This window comes from Zosterops lateralis (genome assembly GCF_965231275.1).
Source record: "Zosterops lateralis genome assembly, chromosome: 6".
NCBI classification, from domain to species: Eukaryota; Metazoa; Chordata; class Aves; order Passeriformes; family Zosteropidae; genus Zosterops; species Zosterops lateralis.
The window spans coordinates 36,640,658-36,660,134 of NC_139761.1; the positions used below are offsets into that span (position 1 = coordinate 36,640,658).

General features: G+C 37.1%; 1 protein-coding gene across 3 annotated transcripts in view; it reads left to right on the forward strand.

Moving 5' to 3' along the window:
* The window catches only part of ZNF106 (zinc finger protein 106), a 48,860-nt gene that overhangs the window by 16,142 nt on the left and 13,241 nt on the right, over positions 1 to 19,477 (forward strand). For 2 of the 3 annotated variants that reach the window (XM_083863878.1, XM_083863879.1), the window contains exons 2-10: positions 1,776 to 1,861; positions 3,141 to 3,202; positions 7,757 to 7,954; positions 10,116 to 12,209; positions 13,036 to 13,660; positions 14,536 to 14,605; positions 16,198 to 16,352; positions 16,453 to 16,513; positions 16,823 to 17,164. In XM_083863878.1, the coding sequence (XP_083720004.1) occupies positions 1,808 to 1,861; positions 3,141 to 3,202; positions 7,757 to 7,954; positions 10,116 to 12,209; positions 13,036 to 13,660; positions 14,536 to 14,605; positions 16,198 to 16,352; positions 16,453 to 16,513; positions 16,823 to 17,164 (3,661 nt within the window). In that variant the 5' untranslated portion in view covers positions 1,776 to 1,807. The remainder of the gene's footprint in view (positions 1 to 1,775; positions 1,862 to 3,140; positions 3,203 to 7,756; positions 7,955 to 10,115; positions 12,210 to 13,035; positions 13,661 to 14,535; positions 14,606 to 16,197; positions 16,353 to 16,452; positions 16,514 to 16,822; positions 17,165 to 19,477) is intronic. The other variant, XM_083863880.1, reaches the window with a different exon arrangement.

Genomic DNA, 19,477 nt, shown 5'->3' on the forward strand with positions numbered 1-19,477 from the left:
ACGTGTTTAAAACCAAGTTATGATCTTTATAAACACTTTCAAAATAATTTGTTCCAAAAGATAGTGTTTCTGTATCCTGACCTTCCATGAAGGCAGGTGCTTTTGCATGGACACCACTGATACCGTATGAATTTATATGCAGGCTGGTGAGAAGTTGTGAATAATCTTATGCCTTTGTTGGGGGTTATGTCAAAATAAACAGCTGCTACTAATGATTCAAATATATCAGGTGCCCCTGTGATGAAGCTGAAAAAATGTATATTTAAACACTATCAGGTATCTCAGGGAGATAAACAATGGTGGTTAGGGAACAGGAGATGACTGAATCTCCTGTTGTGCTTTAAGTGTATTTGTTTTAGTGTGATGATGTGATTTTTTTTTTTAGGGAGAAAACGCTTTCTCTGTTGTCTAATGGTGAAAGTGCTATTGCAACTCTCAGTTTCTTCCCCTTTAACCCAGACAGATGCTGGTACCTTATGTGTAAATGGACATGCAAATCTGTAGGGAAAGAGTTACTTGTCAAAGAACTATGTTTTGGACTTAAAGGGTTGTGGTTTAATTGCTGATTTTTGTTTACAGTGGGACAGAACAACAGAGTATCAGAGCTGCTTTAACTCTAGGTAATCTGGATTTGGTAAAAATCCTGTTCCTGCCCTTTGCTCGCAGCTTCTAGTCAGTACCAGATTTGGAGATTTTGATGCCCCCAATAAAGAAAGTTGATGTTGAATAATTGCAATTAACTTTGTAGGGTCAGTTGTGGCTAAGAGTTTTGAGAAGGCTCTTGCAGGTTAAGTTTGATGCTATTAGGTAAGTTAGCTCTGAAGTTGCCTAATAAAGGATAGCAAAACTTGAAAGGATTTTTCTGTTCAGATACAAAATTGCCGAGTATTAAAAAATACATTTGTTTCCAATTTAGGGTGAGGAACTGCCTCTGCCAAGTCAATAAAAAATGACAATAATGCTCAATCATTATGCATTTTAGTGTATTTTAAGAGAAAGAAAAGTGCCAAGATTATACCCTGTTATTTAAACAGACATATATGTGCTTTTGCATTATAACCTAGACTAATATCATTGCACTCCTTATGAGTTAAACATTATGATAAAATACATATGACATTTAATTTGACCTGCTACTGCTTTCATTTGCATATATATAAGTCTTAAGTAGATTAGTGTTAAAATGCTGTCTAAATTGAGTATTTCAGTACATGCATATGTGTACTTCCTACAGAGGCTGATGAGAAAAATACAAAATTTAAATCACTTCAGGTTTTATTTTATGGTGCGTAAATGGATTGATAAAACTTGAGGACCTAGTGGTCTTTGATATCATGAATGGCCTCTGTTTCATTTTGCTAGGGCCTCAAATATCTTCCTTGAGTGGCCCTGTGTACTAAAAACCTGAGTTTGCCCTGCTTGGTTTTCCCAGTTCCTTATCTCCCTATCATCATCCTAGTTGAAAAGTGTTCTGTTAATCTGATTTGAGTAGCTTAGAGGATTCCTACAGATCTCTGGCTGTTGAATGAGTAGCATGTCTTTGATGACAAGGAACAAAATAAAAGAAAGGGGAAGCTACTTTTTATTATAGATGTTTTAGGTGACTTTTCAAAACTACCTTATCTTTTCTTGAAGAATATCAACTATGCAAGAGAGACATAGCTCAGCAAAATAGTTTTCATTAACAGTAACTTTACTTACTTTATTTGGTAAAATAGATTAATGAAACAAGTAATCCTGGATGTTGGTTGTTTTAAAATTGTTTTTATTTGCAGGTATGGGATAAGATATTTCCAGAGTGATAAGAATGGTTCAGCAACGAAAATGTGCTTTATGCCACATTGTGTACAACTCAAAAAAGGTAAATAATCAATGCTTGACATGTATCAGTAGATATTAATATGAAATGTGAATGAGGAATGCTTCCATTTTAAAATTGTGCAAAGTACAATTTCCCTTTACCAGGTATATATTGTCCTAAGTCTATCTCAAATCAAAGAATATATTTATTTGCATGTGCTTTGGAGTATCTTGAAGCGAGCTGTGCAGTATGCTTTATTCTGAATGTTAAAAATAGTGACATCTTTGAGGGGTTTTATATTGTTTTAGAAAGACAGTAAGGTGAAAAGCACTCACTTATTTGGCTGTAAATTGTGATATGGGAAGAATACTGTAATACGTGATTTTTCTGATTCCTTTTGAGAGGTCTGTGTTTCCATATGGAAGAACCAAATGGAATTGTGTAGCACAGCATGTGTTTTCATTAATGTGTCACTTTGGTGTCCATCTTCTGTGTGCTGTGTATTTATGTAAAGTCTGCATTGCAATTAAGTGTTTTTTAATGGACCTTTATGTATTGTTTAGCCACATGGCATGTGGAGATGTGACAAATGCCAGTGGTTTAATTGACACAGCTCTTCAAGGTTGAAGATGTTCCTTTCCCTTTGCAGATAGGATTTCAAGGGCTAAAGAGGATAGTGATTAGTATCTGGTCTTTAAAGATTTCCAAACACTTCAGGTCAAACACCAAAAGAAAGTTAAATCATCTGGACTGCTTCCTTTTGCTAAGTGATGAATGCTCTTTCTCTTCTGGCAGCTCCCTTTCAATAGTAAATAATTATAACAGTACTACAGTTCATGGATCAGAGTTGCTGTAAACTACAAACTGACATGTACGTCTTAGTTGCTGAGGTGTCTAGCAGGGTAAAATAGTATGTGATGGTGAATTTACAGCTGTCTTATGATACAAATACAGAGAAACTGCTCAGATTGCACAGGGAAACTGTTTTAAGTACTGTGGTTCTAAAGAGTGGTATTAATGAGACTTCTAATTAAAATTCTCAATATTCATTTGTCAAAAATCAGCCTAATAAACTTTGCTACATGCACTGTTATTTGACTTTCTCCTGGAATTCTGATTCCGTTGTGTTGAGTTTTATTCTTGGGAAAGGTAACCTAACTTCCTGCAGGTGTGCCTACTTGTGCTTTCATAGTCACAGAAACAGGAATGCCAACTGCAGCCCTGCAGGAGTACAAGGAGTACACCCTTGTGCAAGGCAGGAGAATTCTCAAAAATGAGCTTTTCACACACAATATAGCGTTTTGTTTTGACCAATTTTATTTTTTTCCGCATGTTGAAGGAGATGGAAGAACACATGAGAAGCATGCTTCACCACAGAGAACTGGAAAACCTGAAGGGAAGGTATGAGAACAATCTTGCATCCTTCCTCCCTGTGCCATTTTGTATGCCATTTTGGAAGCACATTTTGCTTTCTGGAAGAACTCCTGACCTATTTCCCATACAAGCTGAATTGCACAATTTATGTTTCACTTTAAAAGTGTACCTTGTCATACAGCTGGTAATGAATGTGTTCTCCTGATGTCAGAAACTCAGGAGGCAAACAGTGATGTGGAAGAAAGGTCACCTGCATTGCTTTGACTGCAGTGAAATAAAATTATTTCATTCTTGGCAGTTTTATGCTTGGTTCTTTTTTTATTATTATTTTTGCAAGCACTAGATTTCTGCCTTTCTGATTTGTCAAAATTAGGAACAGTGGTATTTTTCTTTTTAAAAAAAATTTTTAAAGTTTTCAATGATGTAAAAACAATTGTTGATCTCACTGCGAGAATGATACCTGCTTGAGCGATTGTCATTTGCCACCATGGTCCCGTTGCTTGATTAAGAGACCTAACCATGCTGGATGGTGTTTTCTTTAAGGTTTCCTTGTTTTATTTGAAACCTGTGGAAAGTAGAAAGGGGGAGTTAAGAGATATTCAAATATCATCCTTATAATAGGGAATTAGGCTACCATCAGAGTACACTTAAAAGCGATTTCAAGTGTATGGATTTTGAGGTAGGCACAGAGATCAGATGATATCAAATACTTGAGTATTTGATTTACAAATTAATTTTCAATCATCTTGCTGCACAAATTTAACAAATGATAAATCTGTTCTAAACACCCTTTAAAGGACTAAAAGTAATCCTCTTTCCACTCTTTGAGGTGTGGGGGATTAATTTTATCAAGAGATGTCATATACTCAGGGGAAAAAAGCCAGAATGCTCTCTGCACTAGAAACCAGCTTTTAGCTTCTGGTCAGCTAACTTGTGGAGCACTTCTGCTCTGGACTGTCTTCTTCTGACAATAATTCTGGAATTTCCCTTATTTTGACATCTTATTTCTGGACTTCTACATTTTATTTTTGTTTTTAGTTTAGTTATGACTCTATAAAGTAACACTAATTTCTAGAAGTTGTATATTGTGTTTGCAGTGGCTTGCAAATGATTGAACAATTTTTAGTATTCCATTTCCATAGGACTGATGTTAAGTTAAATTTATTTAATCATCATTACATTTTTTATTACTAACGTAACTATCTGTCTTCATTACTCTTTCAGAAGAATGCACGGAAGGTGCTTGTTCTCAAAATAATGAACTTAATTTTTCACTGTGCAACAGCAGCCTTGTTCTCTCTTATGCCCCTTCTTCCTCTCATTTAGATGTAATTAGAAGTCTTTTAGGGGTCTTTTACAACCATGTACTTCAAGAAGAAAATGTGAAGCACAAGCAACAGCCTCATGGTTGTAGCTGAATTGTCTAACAGAGGATAATACCATTAAAGAGTGTAGAGTATCAACATCTTACTTATGGGTTTTACCCACACTTCTGAGGGCCAGCCTGGCTAATATTAATTAGCAAGACGGCATGATCGAGTGTGTCTTGAAAAATCAAAAAGGTTTTAATAAAAAGAAAATAATACAAAAAACAAAACAAGCCGAGCACAGCACAGAGACAAGTCTGCTGGCTACAGCACCTTGAAAAGCGTGGAGTTTCTTTGTTCTCTCTCTTTAGTACTTAACAGCTTAGGTGGGCTTTTTGCCCCTTGGCCCAATAAGATGAACAACGGACTTGGAGTTGCATTCCTGGAGTCCAGTCCATGCTTCTGTGCTGGCTCCAAGCCAATTACAATGAGAAACTCACCAAACTTTCCAGCTAACTCCCTAAAATGTCTTAAGGTAAACTGAAACTCTTCCCTATTTGGAAGCACCTACTGGAGGTGTAGGGAATGCATCACCACACTTACTAACTTGAAATTCAACTAGAAGTCACTTTTCAGACTTCCTGTATGGAAGAGGTAAAGGAAATGCACACACTGATTCATACTTTTTTTTCCCTTTTAAAATTAGCTTAGCAATCTCAAGGGCTAGGATAATTTTCTGGAAACACTTTAAGACTCTTCTCCTTTTCTTGAAGTCTTACTCAATGTGATGTATAAGGAGAATTGGACGCCAAGTACAAAGCCATAGCATATTTGGGTTTTGTTTGCTTTTATTTGAAAGTGAAATAGTGCTGTTGTTTCAAGGGACATTGAGTCTACAGTGTGAAGTACACATACAGTAAATAAAGCTCTTGGATGCATTCATACTGAGAATATTTTTGTCATGTTTGCATCAAACTTCTTTTGGCCGCCTTGTTGAGCAACTAAGATTGTGTGATGTATGGTAGGGAATGCATAGACGTGATCAGTGTGTGTCATGGACTCTGCTAGTTCTGGATGGCATTAGTGGGTGTAGGAAAAGTATAGAACTGAAGGAAATCTAAATTCCCCTAAGTGTAGCTATCTGAACTCCTAGCCAGTTTATCTTCAATTAAAGCAGTTCTTCATAAAGCAAAAAAAGTGTTGTGTTTTTCTTTAGGCTCTTACAGATTAACAGCAGATCAGAGAAGTCTTGTCTCTTCAGACTGTCAGTTGGTGTAAGAACCACAGCTTTGTAATTAGTAACTTGCAAATTAGAAATGATAGAAACAAGTTCTTTGTCTTCAGTCCAGTTATTAACTCACTAGCTTTGTCCAAAGTAAATGAAACTTTGCATTTAGTTAGTTAGTCTATAAATGAGGATGGTAAAAGTTTTATGAAAGAATTGAAACATGGGCCTTTTGAAGGATGTGGATTGTTTTTTAAGACCTAATTACTACCACATTAGAACCACTGGAGTGAGTTTCTCATTGAGAGTCCTTACGAGTGTAGTGGAATGTTATGTAAAAAGAACATCTTTTTCAGTGAGAAGCCAACTTTCTATTTGCAGTTTGCCTTGTGTGATGACCTAAGTTAAAAATAAGTCATCTTAGCTGTGCACAGCTGTGCCATTTATGAGTGTGAAGAGGATTCTCCCAATGACATTAGTAAAATATAGTGGTTTGGTTACCTTTATTGCATTAATAAGATAGCCCAAAGTACAATATCTACGATATGGGCTTTCAATATTTATTAACGAGTGTGAAGTGTCCAGAATTAAGTACAATTAGTTCTGGAAAGTACATGCTAAATTTGGAAGCTACTGACAAATTTATCTTAATGTTTAACCTGAAATTAATTAGGCTGCAACATACAGAATAATTAAACAAAAAAATTCTGATTTTTAATACTTAGGCTGTTTAAAATAAAACCATCTCTAGGTGTGTCTAAATGCCAGCATTGGTTAAATATCTCAACTATGTTAGTAGAGAAAACCACTGATATCCAGGATAAATAAAACATAGCTGATGACACTCGATTGACCACTCCGATTAGGATGTTGCCTTAATACTTTGAATGTACATCTTTAGATCTTTCTCTCAATTTATTTTGAAAAAAATAAGGACACATGTTTGTCTTTTTCCTTTATGGATCCCACTTTCTTGACACTAGTCATGAAGTGTCCTATTGTAATGCATCTGTTCTAAGATCTTGGTGTCAAGTGCTCCACAGGGACATACAGATCTGCTTTTATGAATTAGCTGGCAGAATTGGAAGAAGCATAGTGGAGGCAGTCAGTGTATCCTGTCTTGGTCCTGCTGAGTTATTTGCAATGGAGTATGCTCTGATTAATTTTTTTCCTTTTCTTTTTAAAATCTGATGATCATATTTTCCTTGTTTAGGAAGTTAACAATGTACTTCTTTAACACTGGAGTATAGGAAGGATTTGTCAGAAGAGCAGATGTTGGGGTTTTAGAAATCTGAATTTCTTAAAAAAAAAAAAAAAAAGTTAAAGTCTTGTAACCTTAATCCAGTGACGCAAGTAAAGCCATTTGTCTGATACAGCTGTCAACTTTCTCCAGCTGAAATTATTTCTGTTTTTTAAGATAAGTCCTCTAAAGTAGAAAGCAGACCTCATGCACACTTGAACCAAATAAAGTACAGTGAACTGAAGACACCCTCCCATCACTCACTGTGCTATGGAGTCTTTGGATTCCAGGCGGCAGTCTCAGCTGTCCCAGTTTAGGTTATGTTGTATCTGGATTGGCTGTATCCATGTACTGCCTCCTCCCTTTTCTAAATTTCACTGGGGGAAGGCTCAAGGCAAGGATTAAATGTAGAAGCTGTAACCAGGCTTCCCCAGTGCAGCTGGCAGCATGGATGGGCTTCAGAGCTCCTGTTAGCTCTGGAAGCCTTTCATTCTGCCTTCTCGCTCACTATGTTTCCTCTGAATAGATTTTGAGTACAACAATTCAAGAAGAATTCCTCCTCCCAGTTAACACAACTTTATTACCAAGTCTTTTACCTCTTGATTGTTGGAAAAAAAATCTTAGAAAAACTGACCATCAGAAAACTAAATCTTGAAAGAAAAAGCCAGAGAATTCAAGTAACTTAAATATACTGAGCAAAACCTAGTTACCTTGAACTTAAGCACATTCAGAGGAAACAAAGTAAGACCAGAGCTACCTGCCATGCCAGTTGGCAGAGCTGAAAGTCCACCCTCTGCCTCTCTTCCTAGGGATAGCAGCCATGAGTGCCGGGTGTGCAGGGTGACGCTGGTGGGTTTGTCAGCATATGCCAAGCACATCTCTAGTCAGCTGCACAAAGACAACGTGAATGCCCATGACAGAAAAGAGGATGAGAAAGAAGAGGCAGAAGAAGAACACCTTGACAAAGAACTCATTCAACTAATCAAGCAAAAGAAGGAACGGAACCGGTGAGTTTTCGTATCTCCACTTAGGCTATAGAATTGCTTTTAACGCGAGGATGCACTCCTGAGGCTTTAATGCTCACAAAATGTTAAATGCCTGTAGCCAGTGTACTTGTTGTGAGAACAATCCAAGAGACCTGTGTGGATGTCGTAGTTTCAACATGTAAACATGATTCTGCTGAATGTTCTTGTCCTGTTCCTCTACTACTAGTAAGGAAATACAACAATTCTGCATTATGGGTAAAAACAGCCTTGTGTTTTGAGAACCCTAATGTTTTTATTTTAATATTTGATATCTTTTTAACTGAAGGCTTAATAAATGGACAGTAGGGCTAATATTGTTTATGGTGGAAGTTGTCTGTAGGAACCTGACCTTTAAGAAACTGCTGCTGGACATTTTTCTTTATAAAATGAATTGGATTATTCTGTGAATGTCATGCTGAAATCCCCTAATCCTTGAATGAAATTTCTTATCTGTTTTACCTTGCTGCTGACCATTAGCTAAACATAGTTCCAGTGGCTCACTATGAAATTGAAGGCTGCAGAAAGTAATAAGTATTGTATTTTATTTTACGTGAAAATCTGCACATGTGTGATATTCCAGTTGGGAATATATTATTTGAATAGATTTATGGCATGGTGATGGTACTAAAGGGGCATAGAATTTTTAAAAGAAGCTCTTACTTCCAGAAATTTGAATAAGTGTTTCCAGATGTTGAGATCTGTGGAGATTAGTAGATTTTGACATCACTCTGTCATACTAGTGTGTCCCTGCACTGCACAAGGATAATGTTTTCATACTAGCTAATGTAGGTAGCAAAAATGTCGTTTTTCCTTTTTGTTTTATGGAAAAGGAGTAATGCTGTCAGTGCAGTGTTGTTCTGAGGCACCTAAAACCGTAGAAAATCTCTGTCTGCTGGGTGCTGGTTTGGAGAGGGGGGAACCAGAAAGTACAAGGATTAAGTTACTAATTCAGCAAAATTGTTTCCATTAGATTCTAATCTAGTTGAGTCAGCTCTTAGAACTTACGGTATCACTTAAACATAGTTTTTTTGTATTCTTGTCTTAGAGCTCATATTATTTTGCACAGTAGACTCTTTTCCATTAGAGAGTAGTTATTAGTGAATCTTTTAGCAGAACTGGAATGTTTCAAAAACATAAAGGGTGATACAAATATGAGTTTTCACTTTGCTCAAATCAATTGTTTTTTAGTAGTAGTGTGAAAGTTTACTGTCTTTCTTGTCCTGTGATCTAGAATGAATGTATTCCTGTGATCAGTTTCTGGAAAAAACTTTTAATGAAAAGTGCTCATTTGGTAGGATAAATATTTAGAATGTTTAGACTGCTGTCCCTGGGAATAGCTGTAGCTGATAAGGGAGCGTTTATCTTTAAATGTACATGTGATAGTTTGCCACGTGTTTGTGGTAAGTTGCCAAGCACAAGTGCTATCCAAAGGGCAGTCGATAGTGCTGCTGAGAGGCCCATACAGAACTCAGTATTGCATGCTGTGGGCTGTTCCAGTCTTTTGATTAAAAGGAGACAAATTACATTTTTATATGAGGTACATCTTCTGTGGATGTTTTACACCTGTGTTTTAACTTAACTTTTATAAATGGAGCCATCATGTCAATTGTTCCCTCCAGTAAGGGTAATAATGGGTTTTTCAGCCTAACTTTCCTCTGTTTTATATCAGTTCACTTTAGTTACACCATCTGACACTAGCAGAATAGTCTTCAGAAAAAATAATTATCTCACTACTGAGTTTTCTATCTACTAAGGTAGATCAATTTACAAAGATTATGTAATATAAAGAAGCTTTCTTTTTATTTGTTTCTTATAAGTCCAGTAGTAAATATAAAGGAATATTATCTTTCAAATTAGAGACAAGTAACTGAGAATTAGTCTATTGAACTGTCCCTGCACCGAATCAGTTGTTCTCGTAAGAGAAATTTTTAAATTCTCATGTTTAAGTAAAGGTACAATATTAGTTTTGAATGTCGAACATTACTGAAGCTTGAACAGCAAAGCTGCTAAAAAAGTATCTGTTTCTTTTTATAATAAATAATTTAAAAAATGTTTTCTTCCCAGTGCAAATAAAATTTGTGAAGCTTGTGGACTATTAGTAGAATAGCATCAGAATTTAGGCTTTTCTCAATTCTTTTTGTAGGCAAGCTGAACCAAATTGTGCAAACCAAGAATTAGAATGTGATGATAAGAGATCACAGAGAAGGCGAGAAGAAAGAGCTGCTTACAAAGAAAGAGAAGCTTATGATCAGTCGTCGTGGCATCATCATAATGCATCACAAAGGGACTGGAAGTGGGAAAAGGATGATTATGTTAGTCCTAGACAAGGCAAATTTTCACACTCTCAGAGGAACCTTAATGTAAACAGACATTCATGTGGTGCAAGGGGGCGCTCTGGGTGGCACCAGAATGTTTCAGGAAGCCCTTCAAATCGACATAACTATGGGAATTCTGGAAATGCTTGGCATCTAAGTGGGCGGGGAGGAGGAACATCAAATTGGCATCATGGTGCCAGGGAAAGAAATTCTACTAGGCACTCAGAAGAAACGGGTCATTTTTCTAGCTGGAATTCCAAGAGTTATGGAGGAAACTGGAAACCTCATGGTGCTCATGGTGCAAATGGGTGGAATTTTGGAAGCTCAGGAGATTCATATTCATCAGAGCCAGGTATATACAGTAAAGACAGGTACACATGGCAGCGGCCAGAGAAAGGGGATGTTCTGCCATACAGAAATCGAAGAAACAGGGGTAACCGTCTGGATTTTACTAGTGATGAGCTCGCTGCTGAGGGGGTTTTGGATTTTAGTTCATCAAAACAACCAGAAAGCAAAACTTCAAGAGCCAGTGGAAAAAGTGTCAGTCCTTCCAGAGATAAAACATATCGCTGGACTCCCTACCCATCCCAGAAAGTTGCAGAGCAGCAACGGTCTGAAGATAATGTTTCGAAAACTTCAGATAAAATGGATTCTATATTTACGCCTCTTACTGATTCATCAATGAAAGGAAAAACTTGTGAAGCCAATGTTAGCCTTTCAGAACTTAAAAAACATGAAGCATCTTCCCCTTCTAATGGAACCTCAGATCACCTTGATTCTTGCAAGGTTATGAAAGACTCTTCCAGTAGTGAGAAGCCTGACAAAGATGATAGCAGAAGTAATAGGATGCCATCGCTGAAATCACCTCTTCTGAATATCACAGATATGAAGTTATCCTTGACAAAGCAAGACACAAACAATCTCTTAAAAAATGTCAGGCTTCTGTTATCCTCAACTATTGGTGAAGAGCAGATTCATTTGAATGCAGTGAACTTGGAAACAAACAGTTTCTCCCCTTATTCATCAAAGCTGCACGGTGCTTGTGTTGGTAACTTACAAAACAACAAAGATGTGCTTGGTAGCAATCTTGAAGAGCCTATTGATAACTTAAGTGAAGCAGAACAAAATCCCAAAGGTGTTCAGTCCAACCATTCCTTGCAAAATGCTCCCTTAAGCTCTTGCAAAGACGCAAGTGACCAGAATAGGAAAGAAACTGGGAAAGCATTGCCAAAGAAGGAGTTCAGACTAGATTCATTAGAAGATGGGAGTGGTGATGATTTAATGGGAAGTGAGAAGTCAGAAGGAAGAGTTGAAAAGTTGGATTCTTCTGTTAGTTCTTGTTTACTTTGTGACACTCCTGAAGGGAAAACTACCACCTCAGAAAAGGGAGATGATGAAAAGCCATCTGCTTCAAGTATTGCTTCTGCTGAGCTAAAAGATTTTACATTTCGGATAGAACCCACAGTTTCTTCGTCAAGCAGTCAGGACCATTTGCATGTGGATTTGAAAATGTCGCAGGACAGAGAAGGAAATGAAGAGTGTGTCAAGTCACATGATCAACTTGAAATGGAAGGTTTTGAAAATCCTTCAGATAATGAGCTTCAAAAAGGAGGAAGCCAGTCAGTAGGACTCCTTCTTCCAGATTTAAGCAAACTTGGCCTGCCTGCTTCTCTGCAAAGAGACCTGACACGGCATATCAGTCTAAAGAGCAAAGTCGGGACACATCTCCCAGAGCCCAATCTCAATAATGCTCGTCGCATTCGGAATGTGAATTGCCTTCGGAGAAGTGAAACAGAGAAGGAGTCGGGGCTTAAACCTACCCTCAGGCAGATTCTTAGCGCTTCCCGGCGAAATGTTTACTGGGATCAGGTCATCCAGCAGGTAACCAAGAAGAAACAGGAACTTGGCAAAGGTTTACCAAGGTTGGTAGCTTTCACATCTAACCATGCCTCTCAGGGGATGCTGAGAGGGGAGGGTTGTTTTTTTCCTTATCTGAAATGAACTCCAAAGCCCTAAAACTAAGAGTTCATAATGTAGCTTGCTATGCCATGATCTTTTGCAGAGTTTTTGAAAATGATGCAATGTTTTTGCAAATAATGCAGAGTTTTTATTGATTGATGCTATGAACGAATGTCTGTCTACAGATAAGTAAAAGTAACCCGCTCAGAAAAGATTCTGATCAGTTCATAATGGTTGCTTTAGTACTGGAATGTTCTAGTTCTAGTAAAGGAAGAATGTAAAAATGCAATCAGGATGGGAACAATGCGTGACAACAACTGTGACAGTTGCCTATTTCTGTGTTTATTTAGGACTACAAGAAATGCTTACAGTGCTGCAAGTGGTGTAAATGCTCACTCTTAATTTGTTCATCTTTTATTCTGATACGCAGTTTGCTTTTGTATTTAAGAAAGCAATTATATAATACTGCAATTTTGAAACTTTAAACCTTAAGTATTTAAAGTGTCTTGAACACATCACGTTTGATTATTCCAACCTTGCTTGTGAAAAATTTATAATAACATGATTTCTGACTTGGAAATCGTGCTGCCAGTTCTTAGCCACTAAGTCTGGTTATATGATACACAGATGTGCCCTTTCCAGATGATGTAGAAAACACAGAATAGCAGTGTAATGGTATTAAACCTACTGCTTAACGCAGTAATGTACATTTAGGGAAGGGAGGGGCTTCTCTCTATATGTAGCAGTCTTGTAACTTGTTTATTTATTTTTCTTTTTATTTTGTTAAAGGTTTGGCATAGAAATGGTGCCTCTTGTTCAAAATGAGCAAGAGGGTCTAGAACTCAGTGAAGAATCTGATCCGTCTGCTCTAGAAGGATTCCAGTGGGAAGGAATTTCCTTAGCTGTGTCTGGCTCAGCCAGAAAACGTAGCTTTTCTGAAAGCAGTGTCATAGCAGACAGAAATCCTTCTGCTTATAGCTTTTTCAGTGAACAAGCTAAAATTAAGGAAAGTGGGCAAAGGCAAGTAATGGCAGCCAGCCACTCAGATCATTTAACATCTGGATATGAGGTAAGGACTGACATTGAGGCTGATCAGAAAGAGGAGACACCATCTCTTGCTTTGTCACCTTTCATGTCTGAAAGAACTGAGGCCAGAGGAAGAAGTCACAGCCTACAGGCCACCTCTGAGATCACAGGCCACACAGAACAAGACCAGGAGAGCCCAGAGAAGAGAACGCCTCTTCTTGAAAAACAAAATGTATTAGAGATGTCAGAAGAAAATCGTCCAGCTTCAAATAATGCTTCACTTCTTGCAGTGTCTAATAACGTAGATGCAGCTACAGACAGTAGCTACACATCTGGTACTGAACAAAATGACAGCCAAGGAATTGGAAAGAAGCGGAGAGCAACTGGAGTAAGTGTGCAATTCTGTCCAGCTTTGATGTGCTGAAAAGGTTCTTTCCGTGTCAGTGGTGATTCAGCTTTGGAATGATCTGTGCAAGGAGGACTTTTCCCCATGTGGAAGTCTTGTAAATTGATAACCATAAATTCATTTCTTGTCTGACTTACTTTCTTTAAATTTCTTCTTTCATAGTGCATGACTTTTGATTTTTTGTAATTAGTAGGAATGACAAATGTTTTTTATTTGATTTGGTGCCTGGCATACTATGTTGGTAAACAAGAGCTGTTAAAATATTTCTGTGGAAGTACGAGGTTTTGGAGCAAGAATCTTGGTGTTTCACAGTGCAGTTTAAATTAAAGCTAGCCTGTACTACAAATTTATTTTCCTTAGATGTTTCTGTTTTTATGGTTAAGCAAGGAAATAAAAACATTTAAAAAAATTATATACCTAAAATTATGTCCTTAAATCTGAATTTGTTTCACAGTCCGGCCTTAGACTTATCCAATGGTTACAAACAGTCTTGTTGATCAATTTCACAAAATGGTTTTGCAGAAAGCAATAATTTTAATTCCTCACTGTTTAATCTTCTACACCTTCAACTAAAACTGTAGAGCAGAAACTGATTCAAGTGCAGTCTTAAACATCTGAGCAAGAAGAAGACTGTTGGCTTGTTTAATATTTCTTTCTAGTTGAGATGAAAACATGGTACTCTGTTGCCCTCCCTCTTGTAAGAGCAGAGCAAATGATGAGTTATACAAGAATGTGCAAGCAAATTGTAGATTCTTCTCTGTGCCTACAACTAATGATTGAAAAGATGATGGATGTTTGATTTCTTGATTTAGGCAAAATTATTCTTGTTACTTTTTAATAGATGATTTTACTTGCAGGAAGGATCTTCTCCTGAAATCCCTAGTCTAGAAAGAAAGAATAAAAGAAGAAAAATCAAAGGTAAAAAAGGTGAGAGAATGTGTGCATGTGTGCATGTGGTGTAGAGGCTATAAACACCCAGTAGTATTTTGACTTGGCTGAAGTAGTAGTTCCTTAATGTCACTATACAGCTTCTTGGGCTTTTACTGACATTTATAGTGTAGACTGCCCACAAATCTGCAGCACATTCTTCTCTGAAGACCTTTATCTTAATTTGTCATAGTTATTTCTAAGAAAAGGGCATGTGCATCCTTTCTGCCTGCAGTTCATATGCCTGATTGTACGGATGAGACCTTTCCTTCCCCCCTGTACAGGGTAGTGGGGTTTGTTGCCTCTTTGGATGGAAGTTCTTAAGGTAGAAGTCCCCAGTTAACTTCCTTCTAATTCATTATGCAGCTTTCCCTTTCTAATTCTGGTCTCACCAGAAAAATTGTACTCTGCTTAATTTGGTCTCTGTTCTGTTTTTGACACTTCTGGCAATACTTTTTACTTTTTTAATGTCCTTAGTGGAAATGAGTGTGGAATGCCTCTTTTTCCTGCTCCTGATCAAAGAAAACTCTTATTCTGGTATTAGACAGATCTTTCTCAAATGTGCTAAAACATCCTCATCACTGTGTCTCAAAATGAACCGTCCAACCACCGTATTTTAGGCAGAATATTTTCTTTGGTAACTAAACCATTGCTAAGAGCTTTGGGCTCCAGCAAATGGCTTTCAAATGTATAGTTTATCTTTGTTTTCATTATTTATTTCTAGTAAGAGTTGTTCATAATATAGAGCAATAATATGACTTCTGTGGGAATAAATATTTCACTACTTGAAAAGGTGGGGGTTTTTATCAGCCCATGTATTCAATGACCAGTGTCTGTTATAGAGACTAATAACACATTCTACTTAGTAAAATCTCTTTCCCATTACTTTGCTTTAACATGATTGTTATTGTAGTAAATTTGCTAAAGGAAGCTATAACCTGAAGGCAATTAAGAAGTGCCCAGATGGAAATCTGTTTGGACAATCTCTGTAATGCCAGAAGTCTCTAGGAGGGATAGGAGTATCTTTTACTGAGTACAGTGGTCAGAGACTTTCTCAAGAGATTGCAAACACCAGTCTCATGGCCCAAAATCGTCTTGAGTAGTAAACTGTTTTTTTAATCATTGGGTTCTTTTTCTCTGAAACAGCTTTTCCTTGGCTTTTGTATTCACTGAATAATTTAAATCTTGTTTAGCTTAAATTTGCCTTTGCCTTTTTGATTACGTTAATGGCAGGTGTGTATTAGTACTTCTTGTACACATGTCCTTCAAGAAGAGATCTTTGTGGAAGAGAATTACTTCATTTATTTAAACTAAATCAGTGCTGGCAAAGCTGGGATGGAATTAATTACTAGAGTCAAGGTTGAGATTCCTTAAAGAGGAATACTTGCCTTTGCCCTTCATCCATGTAGACATGGCTAGTCCTGTCCATAAATACTCCTTTTCAGCTTGTATAATTATCAATGCTTGAATGTTTGAGCTAATTTATGTGATTTTTCCATTCTGAGATGGTATTATTTATTGTGATATCAGAAGTAATGTATCTTAATGTATTGTTCAGTGCAATTAGATTCTACATTTTGTTTCTTTTTCAGAACGTTCTCAGGTAGACCAGCTGTTGGCTATTTCTCTGAGGGAAGAAGAGTTAAGCAAGTCTCTGCAAGGTGTGGACAGCAGCCTCTTGCAGGCAAGGGCTGCCCTGCAGGCTGCCTATGTTGAGGTTCAACGGTTCCTTGTATTAAAGCAGCAGGTAACAGTGGGCTTTGGAAACTCTCTGAAGTAGAAGTTAGCAGCATGAAGAACTGCCTATTAAATCAGTGGGACTGATATAAGCAACAACTGTTTTGCAGATAACTATGGAAATGAGTACACTGAGAAGTCAGAGAATCCAGATCTTGCAGGGGCTACAAGGTATAGCTGCAACACTGGAATGCTTACTCTCATATTCTTTGAACTCAGAATCTTTTAAAAACTGTGTTTAACTTGAATCTTGTCATTTAAGCTATAATAAAATTGTAGACTTGACTTTATTGTCAAATGTGAACTGTCAGTTTTGATAGTTTCCTCTTCTGTCTTTTTTTCAAATTTTTCTCTTCCATGACTCTGTGTCCACAAGAAATGAGCTCTTGGCACCACTAAATTTTATTGTAAAATACAAATGTTTTTTGTTCTGTTGTTTATTTGTTCGTTTCTTTAATGTTTCTCTTCTTTTACCATTAGAAACAAATGAACCTTCTGAACTCTCAGAGCAACTTTCCTGCAGTGCCCTAACTGAAAGACGAAACAGCAGATCTCAGATGACAGCTGACTCAATTCCTTCAGGCTGTCTCCTACCCCTTTTGGACACTTTGCCTTCCTCTGTACCTCCACGAGGAGCTTCTTTTCCCATAACCATGGCATCACCATTCCAGTCTTCTGGCAATACACCTTCCAACACTCCTGACTCCTCAGTACAAGTTAAACGAGAGCCTGTGTCTCCAAAAGGCAGGGAACTAAATGTGAATTCTGTACTCCAGAGCTCTCCACGTCCTTCACAAACAGAAGAGGTGGAACAGAATGATGGTATTTGTAGTTTCACTTTAAGATAATTAGCTTTAAGAAAATAAGGAAATTATTTTTTCCCAAAAAGAATGTAAATTGTGTCTCAACTTGCAGTCTGTCAGACAGGGGTGAACTCTCATTAACTTGAGTAGGACTTTGGCTTTGAAAATAGAACAAACATGAATTTGAAGGCTACATCCTCTTAGAATAATTTAGTTAACTAAAAAAACCCCAAAACTGACACAACCCAACAAACCTGACAATCTCCTCTCTAATTTTCGTCTTCTACTCTGCATCATTTAATGAGCACTGGTAGCAAAAAGTCTGCCTACAAAGGAAAAAGATGTGCCTGAAAATATTTTTTTAAAAATTATGAACAGCTACATCAAGATTGTTCTCTATTCTTCTTGGGCTCTGCTGGATGAGCACAGAGAGTATAATTGTAAGATTAGAAGTAACAACCCATCTTCTACTAATTGGCTTTTAGGCACTCTTCACTCATGTGAGGGGCATGGGAGGGCTAGCAATGAAGATAGAAGTTTACTTTTTTCTGCTAAATTAATTGAGCAACTAATGGGAGAGCTCCTGCCTCAACAAAGTGAGATCTTAATGACTACAGCTAAAATAGCTAACTCTTTATTTAGACAGTTCAAACCCCATAAACTTGTGTGCTGTCATCTGTGATCAAAGGCTTAAATGCTGTTGGTAGTTTCCTCTGCAATGTGCTACTGTGACTGAAGGTAAAAACTGAAAGATTAAAAGCTTAATTGTCCCTTACTTTCCTAAGAGCCCGTAAGGTCAAGCAGGGTGACTCTAATGACAGCTGTTTATCTACCATAACAATATCACTCACCCAAACCTTTAACTTGGATAATTTGAGAAAAACATTCGTAAGGTTTATCTTCATTGTAGATAGGCAACACAACTTTTTCCCCTCCAACTGAAGGGCAAAATACTATCGGAAAAAGTCATGTTCTACCTTTGTAAGCGTTTTTTTCTCAAGCACAAGATGAATGTTGGCTGAATTGAAGATTAGACTTGTTTATTACAAGAAATTGATCTTTTTAACCTTTTTTTCAGTTTACTTCAGATGTAGAATTGCATATAAGTGGTAGGTTGTGCTATTTTTTAGTCACCATTATTCTTCCTGTATTCCGTTCTGTTACAGTACATTAATGTAGTATTGAGGAGTTTGCTTCATCTCTTGTTGGAGGATTTGACAAGGAATGTGAAGCTCTGGGGGTATTCAGATAAGTGAACTTGGGGCAGGAGAAAAATTAGCTCTTTTGTTTGCATTGTTAACACTCAATTTTTAGGAAGCCACTACCTTTCCTTTGCTTTCCTGTTTTTATTGGCATAGCCGTACTCTTATGCTTAAACATCAGTTAATTTTTTATTTGTATTGGAGTCCTTTTTATTCTGAGTTTTCCAGCTCTAAGGAAAGATTAGTGATCACTAGCTGTAGTAGTGTCTTGCTTGCAGAATCTTAGGTCTTCACAACAGAGAAATCGAAGAGGTTTTTTTATTTTTTTCTTATGAAGATGAACCTTTAGTGTATTAACATTAGTGAACCTTTAGTGTAGTAACATTTGTTACTTAAATAATTACTTTGGAAAGCTCTTAATCACATTATTTTTCCATTTTCTACAAACTTAATTTTGATGTATTAAAATCAAGAATATTCTTTTTATGTTCCCTTGTCAAATTACCATAGTTTTGGTATTGATGAACTTCTGCATGTGCTACGTTTAAAATGAGTTTGCCTTCAGATAAATTTAGTAATTTTGGGGGAAATAAGCATTTTCCTTCAGGTACATTCTGTAATTTGAGGAGGAGGAATTTGTTCTGGGGCAGGCTATTTACTTTTTGGGGTTGAATGTTTAGCTTGTCAGCTTCCCATTGAGGTTAGCTCAGCCTTGCTTTGAGGGAGCTGATTGCATTTGATTTCCCCTAAATGCCAGCAGTGTGTCCCACCTGTGGAACTGAGTGATTCTGTTCTCTTACATTGCCATACTGATTTCCTGCTTCTTTTTCTAATACCTGCAGCACTTCAAGTGCTGAGAATTAATAACTTTGTGTTTAGAAATTTCAGTTAAATTGGCTAGTTGCTATTGTTTTCCTGTATAAAGTGACCAAGTTACTTCCTTACCCTTTCCAGTGGGAAATGAGGGGCACATGATATTAGAGGTGTATTCAGAAGTTAAGAGTTTGTGTGCCTTCTTCCCAGTATAATTCAACACAATAACTCGTTCAAACTTCATCTAATTATTAATTTCTTCCATACAGAGGTTTTTCTATCAGGTTTTGCAGTTGTGCATGACAGTTACATGTCCA